Raw genomic sequence first — 25,018 nt, forward strand, 5'->3', positions numbered from 1 at the left:
TCTCGCCACTGTGAGTCTGGGTGAGCTCAGGCTCAGACTTCAGCTCATCCTGAGAGGTGAAGGTGGCTGGGCTGCCCACGTGTCCCTTAGTAGCTCGGCAGTGTGGCCTGGTGGTGTGGTGGGAGAGGAGGTGACAGTGACATCCACCACTCAGCCCATTTTGAAGAGTGTCATAGCCTCCAGCCTGCTCACCACCTTTCCCTGAACCAGTCACTGGGCCCATCCCTCCTGGGTTCCAGTATCAGGGGCATTGCCCTTGTTAATTCTTGGTTGTCCTGAAATACACATAGCAAAGCTTACCACCGTGAGCATTTTAAGTGGGTTGTTTAGGGGCATTAAGCATCCTTATATTGTTAAGATTTGAAGTTACACCAACAATCCTCATTTAGTAAATTCGGGAAAGACTGATTCTTCCGTCTACACTTGACCCTGCAGAGAAAGCCACTGCCAGTAGCTTTGTGTTCCTGGGACTCTGGTCTTTTTCTGTGCATTCTCTTCAGTATATGAGTGAAGGCGCTCTCCTTCCAGCCTCGGCCCCTTGAAGGTGGGGGAACAGCTTGATTGCAAAGCCAAGCAAGCTTGAGACTTAGGCACTTTGTTCCAGAGCCTGCACTGTCACAAGACACAGCTGAGAGATGGTTGCTGCCTGGGTTCCCAAGCCTGCCCAGCCTCCTTAGTCCCCTGTGATCTATTCTAGAAGGTGTCGTGTGTGTCGTGGCCCCCCCACCCCCTGGCACTGTGGCTTTTGTGCTTGGGGTCATCTTCCTCACCTCTGTGCTGAGCAGGGTCCCTGGAGGGGGCGTCCAGCCCAGGCCCCTTCCAGGAGCGCCTGCCAGGCTCTACCGCCCTCCCAGCTCCTTGCCTTCTGACCTGCTGCCATGCAGGGTTGGGTGTGTGTCACTAGGATGACCCCTCCAGGGTCACCGGTTGTCACCTACCCTTGCCTTGGCTGTGTCGTCTAAGCAGCACGTAGTGAGGTCACACTGCAGATTTGTTCTCAGGATGGGCTCCAGCCATGGCGAGTGTGGGTCTCTCTTCCCTTGTCCACCTCCTGTCTCCCTCTGGCTGTGGATCCTGAGCAGCCAGTCATTCTCCGCCATGGCCTTCCCCTGTTTGCACTGAAGCCTGTGCAAGGTCAGGCGGCTGCTTGTCTTTCATTATTGTGCCTGGTTGTTGAACATTGGAATGTCTTATGGTGGAGAGCCGACCCACCATCTGCCTGAGGCAGTGTAAGCCGTGTGAGGGGAGGGGGGATGCTGAGTTCCCCGTCCTGTGTCTGTATAAGCAGATAATGCCGGCGCAGAGTCAGAGTCGGCACTGTGAGAAGACGGACTTGCCGCTATTGCCCTCAGCAGGGTGGCAGCCTGAGGTGCAGCAGCACCTCTTCTGCCCAGTGTCAGGGACAGTACGTGATGGGAGCTGTCCTGAGATGTCCAGTGGATGGTGGCCACAGGAGCTGCTCAGTGTCGAGGAGGGGGTGTCTGTTGTCCGACTCCCAGGAATCACAGCACTGTGACTGGCCTGGGGCATCATAGCTGCCAGTGGGGACTCAGTACAGAAGGAGTCGGTGTTGACTTTCACCAGATACACAATCCAGACTGTCACCTGTTCCGACAGTGAGTCCTTCCTGTCTGTTGTGGAGTCATGTACCTCCATCTGTGGCCTGCTCTGTGATCAGCGTCTCAGTGGCACACTGCTTGCCAGCGTGTGGTGAGAAGGACGCTGTCCTAAAGAAGTGCTGAGGCGGCTCGGAGCCCGCTTCCCTGCCTGCGCCTCTGTGAACATGATAAATGAATTCGCAGAACATAGTAGTCTGCTTAGTGGAGAGGAGAGAGTAGGGAGTCTGCAGAAAGGAAGGCTGTTAATCTCTCAGATTCCTCTTTTCCGGCCCCAGCTCCCTCTGTCCTGTTCTCTCTCATCATCCTCTGGCCCTGCTTTGCTGTAATGTTTTGCTTGGAGTGGCCTGAGTGCTGGACGTGCTTCAGAGACCTCTGTGCCCACCGCGGGGGCCCTGTGGCCCTTGCCTCAGCTTCCCAGAGGCTTTATACGGAGCAGCCACACGGCCGCCTTTCTGTCTCTGTTGTCAGGGCAGCAAGGTCCTCGGGCTTGGGCACTACCTCACCGCTCAGGGGACCTACTGAGGGCAGTGATTTCCCCCCTGCCTTCTGGCTGCAGCGTAGAGAGGTCCCCAATTCAGGATGGCACCAGATGCTCATCCAGACATTGTTGGGTACAGCTTAGTGGTAAGTGTTTCCCTATACAGATGAGGCACTAGGTTTGATCCCCATCAAAACATGTTTGCATGCTTGCACATGTGTAGATACATGCACACACATGTATATACATGCAGTATACCTATGTGCACACAAACATGTGAATGCGTCTTCATCAACACTTTTCTTTAGAAGGTCAGTGGTATCAGACACACTCATGTCGCTGTCTCCGAAGACCTTGGTGGAGGCCGATGGCAGCTTACCCCACACCTCTAACCCTCCATCTTCTGATGGCTTCCTCAGCACCAAGTGTTAGCTTGGCTCTTTCTACCTCTCCCCTCTGTCCATCCCTCTTTCCTCTCTTCCTCGTTCCTCTTTCTCCTCTCTGTTCCTGCCAAAAGGAGGGAGTCTAGGCTGGCCTTAGCCTCCTGCCTTAGCCTTCTATGTAGGATGTACCACCATGCCCAGCCAACTGTCCTTTTTGTCTTTGGAGCTGGTTCCTAACCCCCCCACAACCTTCTGTCTAAAGGTGTAAGTGATCACAGAAGACACAGGAAGAGGCGAAGATGGGAGCAGATGGGGACACAGCATAGGTTCCACAGGGTTGTGACAAGTGGTTGGCTGCTTCTGGGGGCCTAAGGAAGACCTCCCTAACATGCCTGTCCTGGGCTACCCTCATCTTCCCTGTCCCCAGGCAGCCCCAGGAGGTGCTTCTGGGTCAGAGAGGAGGGTTTTCTTGTGGTACCAGCTGGCATGCTTCTTGCGGTGTCTGTAGCATGCACATTCCTGCGTGCTTCAGATGGTTTAGGGTAAGTCAGTAGCACGAGAAGCAGTCGAGCTGGCGTGGTCCTGCTGAAGCCGCAAGCAATAAAGCTGGAGCCTGCAGATGCTGGGTGAGCTTGGTTCAGCCCACCTCGCCCTGCGGAGGTTCTGCTGTGCTGTCTGGGCAGCGCCCTTGCCTGCAAGTCCTGATCCTGTGCCTGAGACTGGTGGGAACATGGTGTGTGTCCTCGCCTGCTTCCCCTGCCCCAGGACAACATGATACCTCTTCCCATCCAGGTGATGTCCTGAGGAAGCCTCGCTTCCAGAAGCCCTCCACATGGCACCTAGATGACCTCTTCTTCACCCTGTACCCCTCACTGGAGAAGTTTGAGGAGGAACTTGTGGAACTGCTCATCAGTGACCACTTCCGGCAGGTATCTCGTCTCATCCCACTGCAGCTGAACCTGAACAGAGACGACACCACCTGTGGCAGAGCTGGGAGAGCCAGCGCCTGGTGTTGCTGGGCGTGGGGGTTCATCCTGGGAGATGAGGTCCTGCCTTTGCCCTTTCTTTTCTTGGCCGAAGAGGGCATGACTTTCTCTGGATTGCCAGATAAAGTGGGTCTAGGAGGTGCCATTTTCCCAGGCTGCGCCTTGAGCAGACCCTCTGGTCTGTATACCGTGCTGACAGCTTGCAACACTGATGTTAATTTGCAGAGATTGTGAAATCGTTTTCATCTAAAAGTAAATTACCTCATCACATGAGGGAAATGTACAAAATACTCTGCAGCTAACAAGGACCTTTGAGGCCAGGCGGCTTATTTGAGGAGGTGACTGGAGGTGGCCCCTCATGGTGGTTTCTGTCAGTGCTATGCTCTCATAAGACACTCTGAGCCCTGCCTAACTGTGTGACACAGCCCTATGAACTCGCCCCTTGCACACACCCCCCCCCCCCAGCCTCTGTTGGGAGCATGTGGCTGTTCCTGTCTGTTGCTTCTGAAAACATGGGTTTGTCTAGGTGCTTGGGTGGGGCATTTGGGGGATCACCTTGGGCAGGGGCATTGAAGTGGCCATCACGAGGGCAGTGCATGGAGCTCGAATGTTGGCCTCACTCGGCCGAGGCTCACCCCCACACAGGATGCTTCTCTCTTCAGTCACCTTCATGCTCTAGGTCCTGCTGCTGTGACAGCGGGCCCTCTCAGATACTCTGGCAGCTTGTTCATATACCAGGAGAGCCTCAGAAACCTTTGCAGTTGGGGGACCCCTGTCTCTCCTTTCTCTGAATCATTGTCCAGCTATCCCAGCTGTGGTCAGAGTGGCCGGCCAAGCCCTGCAGTGTGACTACTGCTCTGTCTTGCCTGGGCCTGCATGGCTTCCTCCTGCTTCTTGGATGGCAGCCACATGGAGACTCCCTCCTGCTGGGAGAACGATTGTCCTTGTCCATCCTCTGTGCATAAAGAATATCGAACTTGATGGTGGGCAGACCTTCTTGTCCTCCTCTGGACCAGAGGGAGTCTTCACCTTTGAACTTTGAAACAGAAGAGAGAGCACTTTCATCATAGGGGCTGAAAGACTGTTTCCCAAGTAAACCTGCAGAAAGGTGCCAGGTGCATCAGTGGGTACGCTGTGTGCATGTGTGTGTGTGTGTGTGTGTGTGTGTGTGTGTGTGTGTGTGTGCGCGCGCTCGGGAGTTGCGGGGAAGGGTGAGCCACAAGAAAGGTCTCTTCCTGCTGTGTTCTTACCATCCAGGCCCCAGCTTGTCACCACCCTTAGATGCACCTCTGGACAGTGTCGTCCATTTCTTTCCTCTGTGTTGGTTCCTCTCGCCCATGGCTCTGTGGTGCCATCCATCAGAAGTTGGTGTGGCTCCTTTGCTCACGCTGCTCTGTTGTGTTCCTCAGTGTGAGTGTACTGGGATGTGTCTGTCTGTCCTGATGGATGTATGGGCCTTATTAACCTGTTGGGGACATTCTGTTCATATCTGGGCAGTTACACAGTGGGATCTTGAGTGGGAAGAAGACCTGTAGGTTACAGGCAGGTTATCCAGGGGCTAGCTGGTAGTGACACTCTTAGGTTATAGCCTTTGCCCCGCACATGAAGTCCCCTCCAGGTGACTACGGACCTGGCTTTGGGTAGTGGGCAGTAGCAGGTTTGATGCACACAGAAGCTTAAACACTTCTAATTCCTTAGGTGTAGATGCTCCTGAGCGTGAGGCTCGTGGAGCCCAGCTGCCATCGCTGTGACCAGCCTAGGCTAACTCTCCTAGATTGTCTAGCATGGAGGTAGCTGAGTGTGATGCCAGGGTAGAGGTGGTGCTGGGCGGAGCCTGCTTGCTCTACCCAAATTCCAGGCGCTAGGTCTGGAAGGCTGTGGTGTTCCTGTGGCACCTTCCTTGGTTGGTGGCTGTAGGTGGGTCTGTGGCTTTTGTTGTGGGATGTGGTGGACTGACCCTCTAAGGGGGTGTCCGTCGCTGTGTTCTCAGGGATCCCATGGGAGATCTTTGTTTACTCTGGTCCAGGTGGTCTTTCAGAAGCATGGCTCTCGCTGGCTCTGCTCTTGTTTATGACCCTCTGTGGGCTCTCGCTTCTCATGAGCAGAGATCCAGACTCATTATCCTATGGATTTCCTTTCACCCTTCTGCCCTCACTCTGAGCTGCCTCCTTGGGCTACCTCATGGGCTTCTTGGCCCACCCTGGGCCTCTGGACGTGTGCTCATACCCTGGGCTTCCTTCCTGCAGGTCAAGGTCAGGCCTCTCCAGAAGTCACAGCTCCACTTTCCCTCCTGCCTACTTCCCAGGGGCACCTGGCCCTCTTCTTTGTTTGGGGATGTTCTCCGTCCCCTCTTGGGAGCATCTGCCCTGTGAAGATGGGCTGTCTGTGTGTTGATGTGCTGTGCGATGTGTGTTAGCAGTGTCTACATAAGCTGTTTAAGTGATTCCATTGGTTCCCCGTGTGTGTGGATGAGGGCCTTTTTGACTCTATACAGCAGGTAAGCAAGAGGGCTGAGCACACGGCTCAAGCAGGACCCACTTCCTTCGTGCGGTTCTGATGCCTTTTGACTTTGCCCAGCAGGTCGAGGGAGTTACGGCAGAAGAACAGTCTCTGTCAGGCTGGACAGAGACTGTGGAGGGATTTTACCGCCTTGGCGTCTTCCTTTCCACATATCCGCTATTTTATTTTTGTTAACTGAAGACTAGCAGGCCGAGATTTGGCCCATTCAGCTTGATTAAATGGGCAGTGAAAATAAGAAAGTTCAAGGTCAGCTAGTAAAGTTCATGTAATTCCATAAACATTGAAGCCAGGAGGGACACCTGTCTGTTAGGATGCCGTGCGTTTCTTACTAGGATGGGGGTCTGTGGTCTCTAGCCATGGCTTTGGGGCAGACTCCATTTCTATCAGCTTGTGACTTGTTGCCTGAGCCTGCATCCTCTTCCCACTCTGCTTCCTCCTGAAGGACAGAGTGGAACCCGGGTCTGTTCTGCGCCTGCGGCCCTCTGCACCACTGGAGTGCTCATCTCAGGGAGGCGGCTCTCAGAAGGACCTGAGGTTCATACATACGAGGTGGCTGCGTCCTGAGAATTGTCACCTCAGCTGTCTGTGTTTCGGTGCACGCTGCCTGGGGAAGGTCACCCTGCTGGGAAACACCTACCGTGCCTTGTGTGCCCGTGGCCTGTGGTCATCACTGTGCCCTGCATCTGCCCTTTGAGTGGGTTCATTCACACTCAGTGTTGCTCCTCCACGTGGCCCACCCAGTCTTCTCTGACCACTCGCTTCCCAGCCAGCAGCATTCATTGTCTGTACCCTGTGTCTCTCGTAGGGGGTCAGCCTGCTGGATGGCAGCACCCTAGAGGTCCTGGAGAGGCGCCTGCACGTCTGTGTCCACAACGGCCTGGGCTTCGTGCACAGGCCACAGGTGGTGGTGCTTGTGCCGGAGATGGACGTGGCCTTGACGCGCTCAGCGAGCTTCAGCAGGAGAGTCAGCAGCTCTTCTAAGAACAGGTATCTCCCTGTGCCAAGAGGCTGAGGTGAGGTGAGGACGTGGAGCATGCGGTGGGGGCTTGCTCTGCGGGTGCCTCTCCATCACTCTGTCCCATCAGGCAAAATCCCTGTTTTGGCTGTGACAGCTTTGGCTAGTACTTTAGACGCTCCCAGCTGAGGGTCTGAAGAGCCTCTTGCGCACCACCTGGTTGGGCCTCACGTCCTACTCTGGGAGCTAGGCCCCATGCAGACATCACTGTAGGATGTGCAGAGGTCAGCTGTCACACACCAGCTCAGTGCTGGCCGGCCCCTCCCTCACCTCTGGCACTCTCAGTGTTTTGACTGTCTCCCCTGTGGGCTACCTCTGCAAGTCTGGAGGTGTCGCTAGTGGTAAACAGAGTGAACACTGTAGGCTGAACAGAGGGGACCCACTGTGTCCCGGGGCCCCTGGACTGCTCCTGCTCACTGTGGGGAGGGAGCACAGGTGGGATGGGAACCCATGTCCCAGCACCGCCTGGTTTGTGTTTCCACCAGCTCTGGAAACCAGGCTCTGGTTTTGAGAAGCCACTTGCGACTCCCGGAGATGGTCAGTCACCCAGCATTTGCCATCATCTTTCAGCTGGAGTACGCATTCAGCAGTCCTTCAGGAGCGGATGGCAATGTGAGTGTCCTTTGTGTATCGGCTTCTGAAGGTCAGCTTTGTGCTGAGTGGGGCCTGGCGGGCACCAGTGTCTCTTCTGCAGAAAGAGTCTAGGTAACCACACGGCCTGTGGGGCTAGGAAGCAGCCTTGTTCTGCTTGCATCATCCTTGTGGGGACCAGACGTTCTGTGATGGCAGGACACGGCCCAGGAGGCTTCATGCATCATAACAGCTTTAATTCATAATTATTGAACTGGTAATTATTTTGAAAAATGAAGCCACTTCACTATGTTTTTCATTTGCTATTAAGTGTAGTAAAGTTCGAATGTGCATGAGTGATAAACGGCTTTTTATAGTGAGCTTTGCATGCATCTACATCGTAATTAAGATAAAAATTTATAGTTTTGGTTGAGAAGTGCAGTGGGTAGACAGCTCACATGTGGACACAGATTCTCTGGGAAACGGATCACACTGTTTGTAAGATTCAGTTTCTGTTTGGAAAAGGCCGGATCATCTAACAGCTAATGCAATGGAAGACTGACGGGATACGGGAGGCAAGGGAGTTGAGCCCGGGGCAGGGGGATGGGGGTTGGAGCCCACTCGCCCACTGCTCTTGATCTTTCCTGCTGCCGAGCTGACTCCCATGTCTTCTGCTCACACCAGGCTTTCCTTGGGATCGACCTCAAGTCTTGGTCATTTCAGTGAACAGTTTATCATCTGCTGCCTTATCTGTCAGTAGGTGTTTTATCTAAAATGTGCTGTGCAGGTGCATGTGGGTGTAGGGGATCCTGGGTGAGCTGTGGGAGAGCTGGGCCTGTGAGGTGCTGCTAGGCAGCAGGTGCCTGGCCCAGTGCGACCTTAGCACTTAGGAGGCAGAGACAGGAGGATCAGGTGTTCAGGGCCTTCTTCAGCTGTATATGAGTTTCTGTCAAAGCTGGGCTCCATGAGACCTACCCATGGCATAGCCTTGTCCACAGGCTCTACTGGCCATAGAGGGCACACAACACCCAGCAGCGCAGCCCCACCACTGCCTCTGGAACTGTCATCCTCAGTTACTCATCCGGGACGTGCATCTTCAGTTATTGGTCTGGGAGGCGGACTTGCTGCTTCCTTTTCTCTCCTCTGGTTATGGATGTGTGAGTATGCTGGGGTGTGGGCATGTCTGTGCGTACCTTCGTGAGGAGCCTCAGGCTTACCACAGGAGTCTCTCTCGATCACTCTCCACTTTATTTATCCAGCAGAGTCTTTCACTGAACCCAGAGCTCAGCAGTTCTGGCTAGTCTAGCCAGCCCACCCACCCTGGGGGGCCCCATCTCTGCTTCCTAGGTGCTGGGGTAACTGGTGTCACCATGCCTGCCTGTGCTGTTGCCTGGCTTCTGGGGACACAAGCTCCTGTCCTTGTGCTTCCTCCCTGGAGCATCTCCCTACCCCCTGAATGTATTTTACTTTTTATGGAAAACTGACAGGTAGACGGGGTGCAGAGCAGCATGTGATGACCCTTGTGTCCGTGGCCCATCGCCAGCTCTGTGTTCGCCGCTCTGGGCCGGTCCTGTCTGTTCTTCCTCCCAGATCACATGTGACCCTTATGTCATGTCTGTAAAAACTGCCAGCCATCCCTAAAGATGGGCTCAGCTCCTCACCATGGGCACCACCACTGCGTAGAGTGGTCAGCCTGGACGACACTTCTCTGCTGCTCATCCCCATGGTCACTGAAAGCTCCACTTTTCTCTAGAAATAAGATTCCCGCAGTGTCCTCGCCCAAGCCAGGCACCCCATGTTTTCCACAGTGGCTTTGCTGTGTTTCCCTGTCCCTTGTGCCAGGTTTCTGGCTTGGTGTTGTACTTCAGAGCAGGAGCTGAGAGCCACAATCCCCTTTTGTGAATGGTGTATCTTCAAATGACCCATCCAGACAGGGGGACACCATCTGGGTCAGGGGGGACACCGGCTGAAAGTCAAATCCATTTCATTCCCAGCCTTGAGCACTTGTTCATTATTAAAAACAAACTGGGAGGCACACCTGTTGTTGAGTGTCTTACTCTTTAGCTATAGCAAGGGAAGCTCTGTCAACGTATTTTGTCTTTGGGGATAAATTGGATTTGAGTTGCCCAAGAGGCAGTGTCCAGGGAGATTGCTTCCTTGTCAGGATTCAGGGGATGGTGTACCTGACAGTCCCTGGGGAGCTGCCTCATTGTAAAACTCTTAAGTGTGCAGCTGTGGTCCCCAACTGACTTGGGAACGGAGTGAGGGCCCAGTTACAGACTTTCCAGGCAGGCCTCTGTTGTGTGTTCATTAGGCTTGTAGGGATGAAAACGTTGCTTTGAGTGGTATCACATGACAAGATAGTCCCTTCCCAAGTTGCTAAGGAGTTAAGTTCTAATTTGTTACTTATGTGTTTACTGATGTTCTTTGGTTTGACAGAGACATGAGTACCTGCCGTGTGTGGTGCTGGCCTGCAGGCAGGGCTGTTTCCCGCTGTCTCCTGGGTGACCACTGTTATGTTGGTACTGTTGACTTTGTATTACGTTAGCTGTGATGTAATTCCTGATGAAAGACACTTGGGGAAAGTGACGGTGACTCCTGGTTTCAGCATGCCCATCATGGTGGGAAAGGCCTTGTGGTGGCAGTGGGTTGCCCGGATGGCTTCAGGAGCGAGAGACTGCTTGCTCACATCCATGGACCGGGAAGGAGGGACGGGTGCAGTCAGCTGCCTTCTCTTGTTCCCTTCTATCCAGTCTGGACCCAGCCCATGGGCGTGTGCTGCCCACATTCAGGGCAGGTCTCACTGCCCAGTTAATCCATTTGGAAAAGTGTGCCACAGGTATCTTTTGAATTTCATTTGTGATTTTGTAAGTGAGTACACACACATACACACACACACACACACACACACACACACACACACACACACACACACACACACACACACACACGCATGCTCGTATGTGGAAGTCCGGGAACAGCTTTGGGAATTGGAATTGGTTCTCTCTTTTCATAATGTGGGTTCTGGGGTTCAAACTTGGAATGTCAGCGTAGGCCACAAATGTTTTTACCTGCTGAGCCATCTGGCTGTCCCCACCAGGTGCTTCTTAATCCAGTCAAGTTGAGAACTGCAATTAAGCATGGCAAACTTAACCGTGGTTTGGTTTGGGCCCATGGCTGAGGCATCTTCCCCTGGCCTCTCGCTGCAGCTTGAGGCTCTGGTGATGGATGGCTCCTGCTCGTTCACAGGCCGAGAGCCCAGGAGCACTTGCCTAGTCTACATCTGTTTCCCTACCCAATCATTGTAATTCATAGAAGAGGGTGTGTTCCCCCCCCCCCCCCCCCCCCCCCGCAGGCCAGATGGAGTCTTGGGTGCCAGAGCTGCCTGCTCGTAGCTCCCTCTGCTCTGTTGAGTCTGAATCTTTGCTAAACACAGCTCACATTTCTTCTCGGCTCCTTTTTTAGGTGAGATGAGATTTGTAGCCAGGGACTGCCCTGGGGTCCTTCTGTGATGGGCCTGTGTTTTTAGAAGATGCCTGTTGGATAGTCTGCTTGCCAGCAGCTGAAAGGCTCTTCCTTTGGTTGACTCCAGTCCTCCACACCGCGACTTTCTTCTCTGTCACTCACTGCTCAGGTGTGTCTGCAGAGCGCCTCTGCATCCTGTGTTCACCCTCCCAATGCCGCTTTCCTGATCCCTGCTTCCCTTGAGAGCACCTTATCTCCCTGGAGTCAGGAAAAGGCAAGGACCCCTGGACCAGGGAGTCAGTCAGATGACCCAGAGCCTGTGGCCCTGCCCCCTGCCCCCCCCCCCCCCCATGGCTGTGCAAACATATTGTGCCAAGCATTGTAGCAAGACTCTGTTTTTATGTGCGTGGGTGATGTGCTTGCCGGTGTGTATGTATGTTTACATATGTGTGCTCATTAATCATTTTCCACTTTATTCTTTGAGGCAGGGTTTCTCCGGCAAGCCTGGAGCTTTCTCTCTTAGGGTTACTATTGCTGTGATGAAACACCATGATCAAAAGCAACTTGGAGAAAAAAGGGTTTCTTTGGCTTACACTTCCACATCACAGTTTATCATTGAAGGAAGTCAAGATAGGAACTCTAGCAGGCCAGGAACCTGGAGAGGGGAGCTGATACAGACACAATGGAGGAGTGCTGCTTACTGACTTGCTCTTTATGGGATCCTCAGCCTGCTTTCTTATGGAACCCAGAAACAAAACGTAGGGTGGCCCCACTCACAATGGACTGACCGCCTACCCACTACATCACTTACTAATTAAGAAAATGCCCTACAGGCTGCGCCTACAGCCTGATCTTGAGTTATTTTCTCCATTGAGGCTTCCTTCACTCAGATGACTCTAGTTTATGTCAAGTTGACATAAAACAGAAAACCAGGACACTCACCAGTAGCTAGCTAGCCAGCTTGTTCCTGGGATCTCTGTCTCCGCCTTCTGAAGACAGGCCTCCACATCCACCCCTATTTAAGTGGGATCTTCTTGTCTCTGCAGCAGCCATCTCCCCAGCCGCTGTTTTTGTATTTTCTGACTTTTTATAGTTACAAATGTGGATTTTGACTGCTTCCTACTTGATTTATTCATGGGCATTTTGTTTTCCTGTGCTGTTGTTCTGCGTGCAATATTTTCTGTCCTTTACGTCTAACGTAACTGTGGCGCTTGTGTGGACAGTCATTAGTTTGAATAGGTGGCCAGCTCTGCATGCAGCATCTCCACAGACTGTGCCTTTTCCTAAGTTAGACTGCATCTGGAGGAGTGGAGTGGAGCAGCTGGTACCGGGGCCCCGTGGTGACACCACAGCGTGGGCAGAGCTTCAGGTTTCAGACACTCTTGTCGTGATCTCTCACATCTGCTTACTGTGGCTCCTTTGCCCGCTGCCCATCCTTGTGTGTGCACACACATGTGTGTTTCTCTGCTCACCCTCCCCTTGCTGTGTCTTCGGCCTCGTCCTCCTCTCCTGCTTCACTTCCCGTTCAGCTGGTAACCCCTGAGTGAGAGTTCCTATCTCCTATGGCCCCCGCCTGCGATGGTCTCCTGCTCCGTCTCCTGTGACCTGACCAGGGATGAAGTTCTTGTTAGGTGCTGTTTCAGCAGGCCCCGTGGAGGGCCAGTGCCTCAGGACCTCACTGGGGAGGGAGAGGGAGCAGGAGCAGGGCCCAGTGCTGCCCACACAGCTGGTTCTAGGTGTCTATGCAGCTGCTGGGCCTGACTCAGTCTTCACCGGTGGCAGCCCCACCCGTCCACCTCACAGTCACCTCTGCAACCAGGACACCCTCTCTTGCTTCTTTCAGCCCCACAGGCTGACAGAAGGGACCTGGGGTCCTGCTAGCCTGTTAGCCTATCAGGAGAGTTGTTCTAGGCTGTGGAACTTGCTTTCATTGCTCATATATATGACTAAAAATAACTACTGTGCTTAGTTGAATGAGCTGAAAATATTGCCTAATAAATGATCACCGTGAGTTTAAGTGACACCTCATATGCTGGGTCACACATGGGAGAGCAGATGACTTTAATTATGGGTTGTTAGGCTTCCTTTGCCAATGTGAATGTGTGTGAAGGGAATTAGCTGGCAGTCACTGCCAAGTTCACTGCGCCTCTCATTTGCGCTAGGTTGCGGTGTGTAATTGATGCTGCTTGGTCGGGACCCTCTGCTGGAGGGCTGCAGGGAGGAGGGATGAAGATTCATGGTACCACTGCCTGTCTGTGGGAGTCGTCACGTCGGGCCTTAGCTGTGTGAGGTTTGTCTCAGGGGCCCAGAACTTGAGGCCTTTTGGAGGAGCGGCAGAAAACACATTTTTAGGTGATGTTTGGACTCAGGCTGTCCGATTCCCTTTGCGTTCTTCTGGGTGGGCGGTGGGCCTCGGTTTCCCCTTCTGTGCTGCTTGTCTAGGCCTCACATCTGCCCTCTAGGTGCGGGCTCTGGGTCAGAGTTCAAAGGGCAGAGCCTTCCCCTTCCACCATGAGCCAGATTGCTCAGGGTCCTGGCTGGGGTCTGACTGTGGCCTCTGCAGTGGCCTTCATAGTGCCCCACACTTCTTGTCACTTTCCTTAGAGGGATGAGGACCCTTAAGTCACTCTGCTTTGTGTGCACAGGATGTCTTGATTGTCATTCCTGAGGTGTTAGCTATGACTCGGGGTGTGTGTGTGTGTGCGCGCGTGTGTGTGCGCGTGTGTGTGCGTGTGTGTGCGTGTGTGTGTGTGTGTGTGTGTGTGTGTGTGTGTGTGTGTGTGAGAGAGAGAGAGAGAGAGAGAGAGAGAGAGAGTCAGAGTCAGAGAGTCTTTTACTGGCCTGGAACTCCAAATGGCTGGGCTGGCAGGGCAGCAAGCCCCAGGATCCCTGTGTCTTACTCCTCAGAGTGAAATTACAAGGATAGGTTACCATGCCTGGCTGTGGTGGGGTTTTTTGTTTTTGTTTTTGCGTTGGTTCTCAAGATCAAATTTAGGCAAGCATTGACCTGACTGAATTTTCTCCCAGCACAGCCCCCTCTCTGCTTCTTGTGTCTTCTCTCTGTGATTGGTGTGATCCAGGGAGCATTCAGAGACAATCTGCCATGGCTATTTGTGTTCATCCAAGGGCTCAATGTGGTCTTATGGATCAAGGCTTTCATCCCTCTGGGCTCATCCCTGTCTCTGGAATTGGCCTCAGTGGCAGCAAGGGTGAGCACCTTCTGGATGTGAGCACCTTCTGGATGTGAGCACCTTCTGGATGTGAGCACCTTCTGGATGGCTCCTCCCTCTACCCAGACAGGACGCCACCATCATTCTGTCTTTGCCAGTGGGACAGCAGGGCCCAGCAGATAATGCTCAGAAGTATGCATGGTGATCTAGGCATCAGGACAGCGCCCTCAGCAATCATCTGAGGAGATAAAGCTCCCGAGGGAACAAGAGGCTTCAGCCCATCTCTACTCATGTTAATCGTGTGAATCCCTGGGGCTGCCCAAGTCCCAAGGCTGCTGTCTTAGAGCGGCAGAGTTTATTTTCTCGCACCTCTGGAAGCCACAGCTTCAGTTGGTTCCACTGGGCACAGCATGGTGCAGCAGGCATGTTCCTCTGGGGGAGGCCGGGTCCTTGCTCTTGTGGGCTAGTCCTTGGCTTCGTCTGCCTCCCTCTCCTCTCTGCTCCACCAGCACGTTGCTGTCTCTGTCCTCACATGTCTCTGGCTCCATCCTAGATTTCTTTGCCGATCTTACCACACTTGTCATTGGCTTCCATGTAGCTTGGCCACCCTGGGATGAGCTCATCACACCTGCACACACCCCATGCTCCAGGGAGCAGGATGGGACAGATGTTCTGTGAGCCCCCACTCTGCCCCACCGATGGGAGACCCTGGGCTGCAGAATCTCTGGAGGTCTGTGTCAGAATTCTGTCGGTGGCTTTGCCGACCCTTCAATTCCACAACACACCCTGGCTCATGACCTGTCTATGACCCTTTGGTTTTTTTTTTTTTTTTTTATATTTGCTACAGTTAAAAGTCTAAATGAAAACTATTCATTTCAGAGGGGTTTGGGCTTTTTCCTTTTTCTTTAGGGGATGTATGAATTCTGATGTAAATTTGGTGGGAAAAGAAATGATAAAGTCAATATTTTTTATTTTTACTTTTGAGATAGAGTTGCCCTATATTGCCAAGGCTGTCCCTGAACTCCTTGCCTTGCAGAGTCCCCCTGACTCTGCCTCCTGGGTGGCTGGGACTGCAGGGCTGCACTGTGGTACCAGCCAACCTTTAATCCTACCCCCCCCCCCCCCCAAAAAAAAAAAAAATCACAGGCAGGGGAAGCATGCTGAGTGACTACGCTTGCTCTGTGTATGTGCTTGGCCGTGGGGACGGGCCTGAAGCAGGATGGCTTCAGGAGACAGGTGGATGTGTAGAGTTGGGCTGCCACAAGCTTCCAGTTATTGTGTTGGGGCTTCAGTGATCAGTAGCTCACAAATCATCTCTCACTGTTAAAGCTGTTAAAGACAAAAGCAAGGAAAAGTGGGTGTTTAGCTAACTGACAGACACTCCACACAGAAGAGATTTATATTGATCGAGAACTAAACAGCCACGGAGAACCGTGAAATTGGAAAATTAGATGTCAGGGTCACCTAATTTGAGAAATGAAAGCCAGAAGGCATTGCACCAATTGCATGGACACTTGGATTCCTGTTTTAGTTCTGATCCCGCCTTGAGCGCTGTGTTTGCAGAAGCCGTCCAGCCGCTGCTGAGTTTAGGTATTTTATTGGCGGGTGCTCTTACTCCTTGTGTGGTGATTGTAGTTTTGTGAGCAGCGAATCTGTCGCCAACTGATGCCTTGCACCTACCCAGCAGCTTCCCAAATCTGTCCTGCTCATGCAGGGGCAGGGTGGAGGCCGGGGCAGGGTGGAGGCCAGGGCAGGGTGGAAGCAGGCTCATCCCGGTGTGGCAGAGTCTGATGGTAAAGTTCCCACTTTGTGGATTCTTTGTTTATAGTTCAGGGTTTCTTCTCACCTGGTGGCGGGGAACCCAAACCCCATTCACACTGGCAGGGATGTGAACATGGCCGTACTTAGAGCTACCATCTGAAGCCTGACTGTGGGAAGGACCAGCTCTGCCCTGCTGCTCTGCATATTTTGAATTCCAGTTGCATAGCAAGACAGTAGTCAAGACTCCTGGTTCGGAGTTTTCTCTCATGACATAAAGAGCGTATGGCAGGACAGAGTCTCATCACAGGAACAAGGGCCGGTCACTTTGTTGTTCTGATTGGTTGGCCCTTGACTTGGCTGTGGTTTAGTCTAGCAGAGGCCTTTTTGTGAGTGTGGTGGCATCTGCCTGGGACCCTGGTGCACTGGTGTGACAGTAGCACGGGCACTCCTTGTTTCTAATCAAAAGAGCAGGATTTATCAGGACCTTGGCCACAGCTAGAACCCTACTGTCCTTGCTAGCTCTTGCCAAAGCTTATGCCATCTTGTCCCTTGGTGTCCTTTTCTTGTGGATGGTGCTTCATGTCTCCATCCTAGGCAGCTGTGGATTTCTGACCTCATCAAGAGATGGAGGCCCCTTTCCAGGTTTCCCAGGTTTATGTCCTCCACACCAGAGTTGTGCTGACTGCCTGAATCTGTGCCCTTAGGTACCCTGTCTGCACCTGGGTGACCTAGACCTGCTGCCGAGGGCGGTGAGCCATTTCATCTGGTATATTCCTTCATCCGTGTGTCCAGCTGGTCAGCTACCCATGAAGAGCACCAGGAAGTGGGCAGGCTGGGTTCAGATCCCTTACTTTCTGTTGCCATCAGGGTATTGCTTTGGAGCATGTGGTGGCTGAGACTGTGTCCCAGTGAGAAGTGGCCTGGTGGTTCATTCCTTGGGCCTTCTAGACTAGGGTTATGGGTCACCTTGTTCTGGTGTGACAGTTTCCTGTGGACCTCGGGGAACTTACCTTGCCAGGATCTGCCTGTCAGGGCTATTACTCAAAGTGGTCACCTTATGATGGGCCCAGTGGCATTTCTGTACTCCACAAAGTCCTGGAGCTCAGCTGTAATCTTACTTTAAAAAAAAAAAGAAGACGAAAGTGACCTCTGTAGAAGACGTTGCTGAGCTGGACTCCACACCTGAATTTGTAGAGACAACTTTCTGTAAATGAAAGATGGCTGTGAGCCTGGGTTTCCTCAGGCCTCATCCTTTTCATCTGGCTACTCCCTGAGAAGGTGGAGGAGTAATGCATAAAACTGAGCTGGATTGCTTTCCCAACTCCATAGACGTTCTCCAGTATAATGTACTCATCTTCTATTCAGTCTTCGATGAAGATGTGTACCAGTAACCCTAAGTTGATCATGCACCTCCACCCCCTCATACGCACACATAGACATACACCTATACATACACACATACATACATATACCTATACCCCCACATGCACATGCACACTATACAATACATACTTAGACTCTGCCCACATATACACCTTCCATGAACCCACATATATGTAAGTATACAGACCCTCACATATATACATATACACATATACACGCACATCTCCCTGACACAGATATTCACACAGTTAGACAAACACACACACACCCACACCATTACTTTGCAAAGCTTTTCTTCAGCAATGCAGGTGGCATTCTTTAATTTTTCTGATGTATTTGAGGAGAACTCGGCAAGTTTCCAAGGGTTTACAGGTCTGCAGAAAGGTCCCTGAGGAGTGGAGGCATCTTAGAGTGGCCCTTGCTGCCATGAGCCACAGGGGGAACATGGTGGGGTCATAAGACTGGTGGGTTGTTCACTCCGTGGATGCTGCATCCTTCTGCCTCGCTCCCTTCTTGGGCGGAACAGGTGGCCCTGGCCCCCCGCTGCTCTGAGCTCCTAAAAAGGTTCTGTGCGGTAACATCACTGATGTCCCACCCAGGTGGCTGCTGCGTTCTCTCCCGTGACCATGTGTTTCCATTCCAGGCAGGCTCGTCCACCTCTCTATCCAACTTGGCATGCATGCACATGGTTCGCTGGGCTGTTTGGAACCCCGAGTTGGAGGTGGCCTCAGGAAAAGTGACGCTGCCTCTTCAGGGTGGGATCCAGCACAATCCCTCACACTGTCTGGTCTATAAGGTGCCTTCAGCTAGCATGAGCTCCGAGGAGGTAAGTACGTCATAGGTGTGATTCTCACATGCTTCTAGCAAGTGTGTGTGTGTGTGTGTGTGTGTGATATTCGGGTGCGTTCACTCATGAGAATGCCTGTGGGGGCCAGCAGTTGACATTGGATTTTTTTCAGTATTCTTCCCCATCCTATTTTTGGACACAGAATCTCATTGAACCTGGAACTTGCTGATTGGAGCTAGCATGCTTGGATAGTGAGCCCCTGGGATCCACCTGTCCTCTCTCTTCCCTGCAGTATTGGGGTTATAGACATGGACTGCCACACCTAGCTTCATGTGAGTTCCTAGGATTGAACTCAGGTCTTCATGTTTACTCAGAAGCACTTTACCCACTGAGTCTAAGCTTATTTATTTTAAAACTCCAGATTGACTAGTATGTTTCCAGTATTTCATGAACAAACCTCTCCTGTGTCCTGGGCACGCCCTTGGTGCTTGCTGAGTTGTGGTTAGACTGGCTAGCACCCTTGTTCACATCTCCACCCCTGGATGCCTGCTGGACTGTTTTGCATACTTGGTGAGGAGTTTCTTCTCAGCTTGGGTCCATGTTTGGTGCCTCAGAGGAGAACTTCCTGTGGTTTTTGCCAGTAGGGTGAGTGCATGAGAGCTAGGCAGGGTTTTGGCTTTGGTCTTCAGATGGTGTCACACCCACCACATACCCACTCCAGACCTTGCCCCTCTCAGCTGGATTTAGGGTGGCAGGTCCACTGCAGATTCTCAGATTAAAAAAGCTGTTGTTATTTCTGATCTGGTTGATGTTTTGGGAACCTGCATCAGGGAGCAGCTGATTGTGCGGTTTCCTTTTTATGAGCTTGTCTCTCATTATGGAACCATTTTGTGAAGTGACAAGTGTGGCCCCTTCACCTGAGAAAGAGGAAGTGAGTGTAAAGGCTCCATGCACCACATGGAAGAGCGGGGTGGGAGGTGCCCTGTCCTACCCTAGAGGGCCAGGATGGACTCCAGACATTTTTAATCACCCCTTTCCTCCCTTCCTTCTTGGTGTAGTTTCCATGTGGTTTTATGTCCCTTTGTGTGTGTGTCTCTCTGTCTCTGTCTATCTGTCTCTTTCTCTGTGTGTGTATCTCTGTCTGTCTGTCTGGTGTAAATGTTTGTCCTGTTTAGAACTTGTCCTACCACTTCATTGCTTTCCCTTTCTGAGTGTGTGAACGGTATCAGGCACAAACATTTTGAAAATTTGACTTGCTTGGTTACACACGTGTCAAACATTTCCATTTTCCATGAAGGACATCACATCTGAGTTCCATTTCTCAATCCCAGAACTGCTGACATTTCTGCCGGGTAACTTTTTGTTGGGGATCCTCCGCTCTAGAGGGTGTTCGGCTGCATCCCCATCTTCTGCCACTAGATGTCAGTAGCATCTCCAATTGTGGCAGTCAACGTGTCTACAGACCTTGCTGAAGGCTTTTGGGGCCAGAAGTGCTGTTGTTGAGGACCAGCACCCTGGGTAGACAGAGTGGGTAAGAGTGGTGGGTTGTGATGGCACAGGCTGTCTCCACCCCTGTACCGGGAAAGCACCACTGCTTCTTATGTTCCTTCCTGGTGGCTCCAACACTTGCCAAGTGAAACCAGCTGGAATCCAGGTGCGCGCACCTGTGCCCTCTTCCTTGTTCAGTGACTATCTTTTGAATACACACACGGAGACTTTGAAGAATGTCCCTGAGCCCATGGCAGCTGCTAGTCAAGGAAAGTAGCAACGCTGGGATGCATCGTTTCTGGGAAGCACATTTTAGGATTCATCCTGCGACCGTTATTTCATTGTTTGTGTGAAGTGGGGTAACATCTCATGGCTATGTTTCCTGCCTAACTCTTGTCCTTTTCTTGTCTTTTTCCTTTGGGTGAATAATCCTTTAAAAGTATTTATACCTCCAGAAGCTTTCAGTTCCTAGTTATGATTTATAGTTATTTACCTTTGATTTTGAAATAGTATGCTTCCTATGCTATTAGTTTATCAACTGTAGACATCATGCACTGAGTTCCCGAACTGATGGATGAGGACATTAGCCATTTTCACACTCCTGTCCTCTTTATAAATCACCTGGCCTCAGATACGATGCACACAGCAGGTCTGGTTGGGAAGTCGAAGGGTGCCCAGGAACTGCACAGCGCTCACAGGGGAGGGGCTTGGAAGCAGATGTTGTAAGCTTAGCCCAAGCTGCAATGTGGATCTGACCTCAAACAGCAGGCCAAGGAGTTTGAGATCTGAGCTGTGTGTATGGGTTGGACACTGTGCGGTCCTGGGACTGCACACTGGAGGAACATAAGCAGAAGATCTTAAGGGACTGTGCAAGCTTTGAGAGGTGCGCTCGTGTGGATACCGTTGCCCATAGGAACTGTGATCAGAAGCTGGGACCTGAGCCCTCATCCCACTGACACACAATATCAACTTACTTTCTTCATGGACTGCAAAGCAGCCATAGACTTTTAATGTAAATCTTTAAAATGAGTGCAATATAATCTAAACGATTTTGTATACTGAGAGCCGAGGTAGAGACAAGATGTTGGGTAGATAGCAACACTGAGGTGGTACAAAGGTTGGTTATCAAAGGTCTTGAAACAGCACCGTGGAAATGCCCAGGCATGTAGGTGCTGACACCATTAAAAAGAGAGAGGATGCAGAGGTGAGCAAGATGGAAATTTTAGAACTGAAGAACAGCCAAGTTAAAATCTTCACAAGTTGTGTTCTGTAGCTGGGTGGATGACTAAAGGGCCTGTGACCCTGAGGGTCAGTCAGCAGAACTAGGACCTCCTGAGCTGCAGGAGTTGATTGGCAGCGGCAGGCTGAGCTCTGCTGCAGCCCAGTGGGACAGTGCTGGAGTCCAGAACCTGTGTCGGCACCCCGTCCCAGGAGGCGGGAGAGTGCCTGGTGCAGGAAACACCTCTGAAGATATAATGACAGGAAACCCCGGGCAAGAGACACAAACCTAGATATCCGGAAGTTCAGCAAAAGCCCAGAGGTAAATGGGAAGTGACTTCAGCCAGACGCTGTGAACACTGAGAAGTAAAAGCGAAGAAAAAGAGTTGAGAACAGAAGTAGAAAAGTGGTTCCTCGCCTACAGAGAAATGGTGACAAGGATCTTGTGGGTTCCTGTCAGAAGCCGTGGGAGCCAATGGGGAAAACAAAGGATTTTGGAACCCAGAATTCTGAACCTATCAAGAGTCACCCGAAGCGCAGGCATTACCTTCCCCAGTGAACTGAAGGGAATTCAGCAGCAGCCTGATGTTGGCTGTGAGTTTCTCTAGACAGAAGGAAACGTGGAAGATGGGGATGAAGAACAGCGGGAATGGGGGTTGAGTGGGCTTCATGGGAGCATCAGGCAGAAGCCGCATTGTATCCTGTGAGGTCTTGAAGGTGTTTAGATACTGCGGAATGAGACAGTGTAAGGTCAGGAGCCAGGATCTAGGTGAGAGCATCTGCATTTCATCCTCTAGAGGAAGTGAGATGTCAGATGAATTTTTATTTAATTCGTTTAGTTACTTACTTGAGAAAGGGTCTCACTGTGTAACCCACACTGGCCTCAAACTGGTGGTGCTCTCCTCTCAGCCCCACAACTTCTGGGTTACAAGCAGTGCCCCACCCCTGGTAGAATTGATATTTAAGACTTCAAGAGAAATCATTAACAATAAGATACCACATTAATTACAATTAATTTTGTTGTAACCAAAGTGCCAGACAGAAACCAGGGAGGAAAGGCTTATTGTGGCTCACAGCATCAGAGGGACTAAGTGTGTCCTGGGAGGGGGGCAGGGTGGGCACATGGAGGTGGGAATATTTGGTCTAGACTTCTCACTTAGGAGAACAGGAGGTAGAGGGAGCCAGCCAGAGCCGGGTGCGTGTGATTGGCAAAGGCGGCCCTAAGTGACCCATTGGCACCAGCCATGCCCCACCCTGTAGCACGAAACTTAGACAGTCTTATTAATGAAAACAAACCTGAAGCCAGGTACTGGGGTGAATGCTGGAATATCAGAGAAGCAGAACAAGCCACAACTTCCTCACCTCGACAGTTCCTCAGCTGATCGTGTTTCCTTAGACTGGAAGCCTCTGAGTCCTCATCCAGAATGAATCTCAGCTGAACTGTGCTGCTCAATAGCCTGAAAGCTTAACCAGCCAAATGCTAAACCAGCCAAATGCTTCTAGTTTCTGGTCTTCACGCCTTGAACCGGATTTCTGTCTCTGGAATGCTAGGATTAAAGGCGTGTGCTACCACTGCCTATCCTCTATGTTTAATATTGTGGCTGTTCAGTTTTCTGACCCCAAATAAGTTTATTAGGGGGCACAATATTTTGGGGAGCACATTACCACCACACCACCCAGTAAAGGTCCACATGCCTTCAAGGTAGCTTTGAACATGAGCCTATGGGAGACATTTCAGATTTAAACAATAACAGTTTAAACCTAGTAGGTGCTGGGAACTGAACCTGGGTCCTCTGCAAGAGCAGCCAATGTTCTTAAACACTGAGCCATCTCTCTAGCCTCTATGGCTCAGATTTTTTAAAAAAAATTATTTTAATTTTTACAAAATGTAGTGTCTACAGAGTCACTTTCTAGCAGCTAATTCCCAGAGAAATGAGAACCGGCTCACACAGCAATTTGCCTACCAGTGTTTATGTCACCTCTGTGCACAGTCAGCCACCTGGCAGCTAGCCAGGTGTTCCCAGTGAGTGGCTGGCTGGCTGGACGGTGGCACATCAGTGTAATAGGGCACGACTCAACCCTGAAAGGCATGGGCTCGACAGTTTCACATGTGCTCAACCTCCGTGGGCATTGTGTGGATTGAGTGTGTGGGAAAGCCCCTCTCAAGGGCTGCGTGCTGCGTGATTGTGTCTACATGATGCTCAACAAGACCAGCCTGGTGATGGAGAAGCAGGCAATGGCTGCCTGGACCAGCTGAGGGAGGGGTAGGGCAGGTCAGGTGATTCTGCACAGGGGTTAAAAACCCACAGACTATAGTTATGCAAGTAAGTCAATATTACATGTTAATTAAAAAAAAAAACACCACACATTGTGGCCTATTAAATACCTTAAACTATATTTCTTGGGTAAATGTCATTCTCTGATAATATGGTTTCCTGGGATTTTAATGCTGCAACTAATTTTCGTCTCAGAAAATTACTTGTTTATGATCTAAGAACATGTGGCTTCCAGAGTCTTTGCTCTCTTGATTAAACTTTTTTTGAGGGGTGTCTGGGCTGTCACTGGTGAGTCACTGATGGAAGTGAGGGATGCCATCGTTGATCTCATGGGGTCAATCACAGGTGAAGCAGGTGGAGTCGGGAACCATCCAGTTCCAGTTCTCACTGAGCTCAGACACCCACCCAGAGCATGGCCCCAAGGCAGAGCGGCGTTCCTCCAGGAAGACACCTGCGTCCCCTTCAGGTGAGTTCCAGAGAGCTGACTCTACCCTGCAGCTTGCTTCCCTCTCTCATCGGCCCTGCAGGATAACTGCCGCTGATCATTGAGCTTGAAAGGCCCAGTGTCTTCCGTGTGGCCTGGACCTGTGGTCAGTGCCTTTTGCTTTAGGCCCAAGTCTGGTGAAGCCAGGATGGCTTGCACAGCAAGATGCGCACGTGGGTGTTGAGTAGTTGCGGAGGTTTCTGGAGCAGACCTGTCTCCTGCCATCTGAGGGCTGTCGGGGCCCTGGACACAGATAGCCAGGGAAAGAACAGCTTGTGAACCCATAGAGCAGAGCAGTGTGCTCCCCTCCTCTAGTTGTGCTCCCTTGATCCAGCTGTGCCCCCTCCTCCAGCTGTGTTCCCTTCCTCCTACTGCTCCCACGCTCCTGCTATGCTCCCATCCTGCTGTGCTCCCACTTTCTCACTGTGCTCCCACTTTCCCAGTGTGCTCCCCTCCTGCTGTTTCCCTCCTCCAGCTGTGCTCCCCTCCTGCTGTGTTTCCCTCCTCCTGCTGTGCTCCCCTCCTGCTGTGTTTCCCTCCTCCTGCTGTGCTCCTTTCCTGCTGTGTTTCCCTCCTCCTGCTGTGCTCCCCTCCTGCTGTGTTTCCCTCCTCCTGCTGTGCTCCTTTCCTGCTGTGTTTCCCTCCTCCTGCTGTGCTCCTTTCCTGCTGTGTTTCCCTCCTCCAGCTGTGCTCCCCTCCTGCTGTGTTTCCCTCCTCCTGCTGTGCTCCTTTCCTGCTGTGTTTCCCTCCTCCAGCTGTGCTCCCCTCCTGCTGTGTTTCCCTCCTCCTGCTGTGCTCCTTTCCTGCTGTGTTTCCCTCCTCCTGCTGTGCTCCTTTCCTGCTGTGTTTCCCTCCTCCTGCTGTGCTCCCCTCCTGCTGTGTTTCCCTCCTCCTGCTGTGCTCCTTTCCTGCTGTGTTTCCCTCCTCCTGCTGTGCTCCTTTCCTGCTGTGTTTCCCTCCTCCTGCTGTGCTCCCCTCCTGCTGTGTTTCCCTCCTCCTGCTGTGCTCCTTTCCTGCTGTGTTTCCCTCCTCCTGCTGTGCTCCCCTCCTGCTGTGTTTCCCTCCTCCTGCTGTGCTCCTTTCCTGCTGTGTTTCCCTCCTCCTGCTGTGCTCCCCTCCTGCTGTGTTTCCCTCCTCCTGCTGTGCTCCTTTCCTGCTGTTTCCCTCCTCCCACTGTGCTCCCCTCCTGCTGTGTTTCCCTCCTCCCGCTGTGCTCCCATCCTGTTGTGCTCCCTTCCTGCTGTACTCCCCTTCTCCTGCTGTATTCTCCTCCTCCCACTGTGCTCCCTTCCTCCTGCTGTGCTCCCACCCTCCTATTGTACTTCCTCCTGCTGTGCTCCCAGGATCCCTCTGGCTGCCCGACAGCAGGGGATGCCAAGTGGCCATGGAGGACATGCTGTCCCTTCCTAGCTTCT

General features: G+C 52.0%; 1 protein-coding gene across 5 annotated transcripts in view; it reads left to right on the top strand.

Moving 5' to 3' along the window:
- Nphp4 (nephrocystin 4) overlaps positions 1 to 25,018 on the top strand; it is an 88,282-nt gene that overhangs the window by 23,385 nt on the left and 39,879 nt on the right. For 3 of the 5 annotated variants that reach the window (XM_036177568.1, XM_036177567.1, XM_036177570.1), the window contains exons 7-11: positions 3,273 to 3,409; positions 6,792 to 6,973; positions 7,487 to 7,613; positions 17,994 to 18,176; positions 23,465 to 23,585. In XM_036177568.1, coding sequence (XP_036033461.1) covers positions 3,273 to 3,409; positions 6,792 to 6,973; positions 7,487 to 7,613; positions 17,994 to 18,176; positions 23,465 to 23,585 — 750 coding nt within the window. The remainder of the gene's footprint in view (positions 1 to 3,272; positions 3,410 to 6,791; positions 6,974 to 7,486; positions 7,614 to 17,993; positions 18,177 to 23,464; positions 23,586 to 25,018) is intronic. The other 2 variants (XM_036177569.1, XM_036177571.1) reach the window with 1 other exon arrangement.

The sequence above is a fragment of the Onychomys torridus genome, chromosome 2 (assembly GCF_903995425.1).
Source record: "Onychomys torridus chromosome 2, mOncTor1.1, whole genome shotgun sequence".
NCBI lineage: Eukaryota > Metazoa > Chordata > Mammalia > Rodentia > Cricetidae > Onychomys > Onychomys torridus.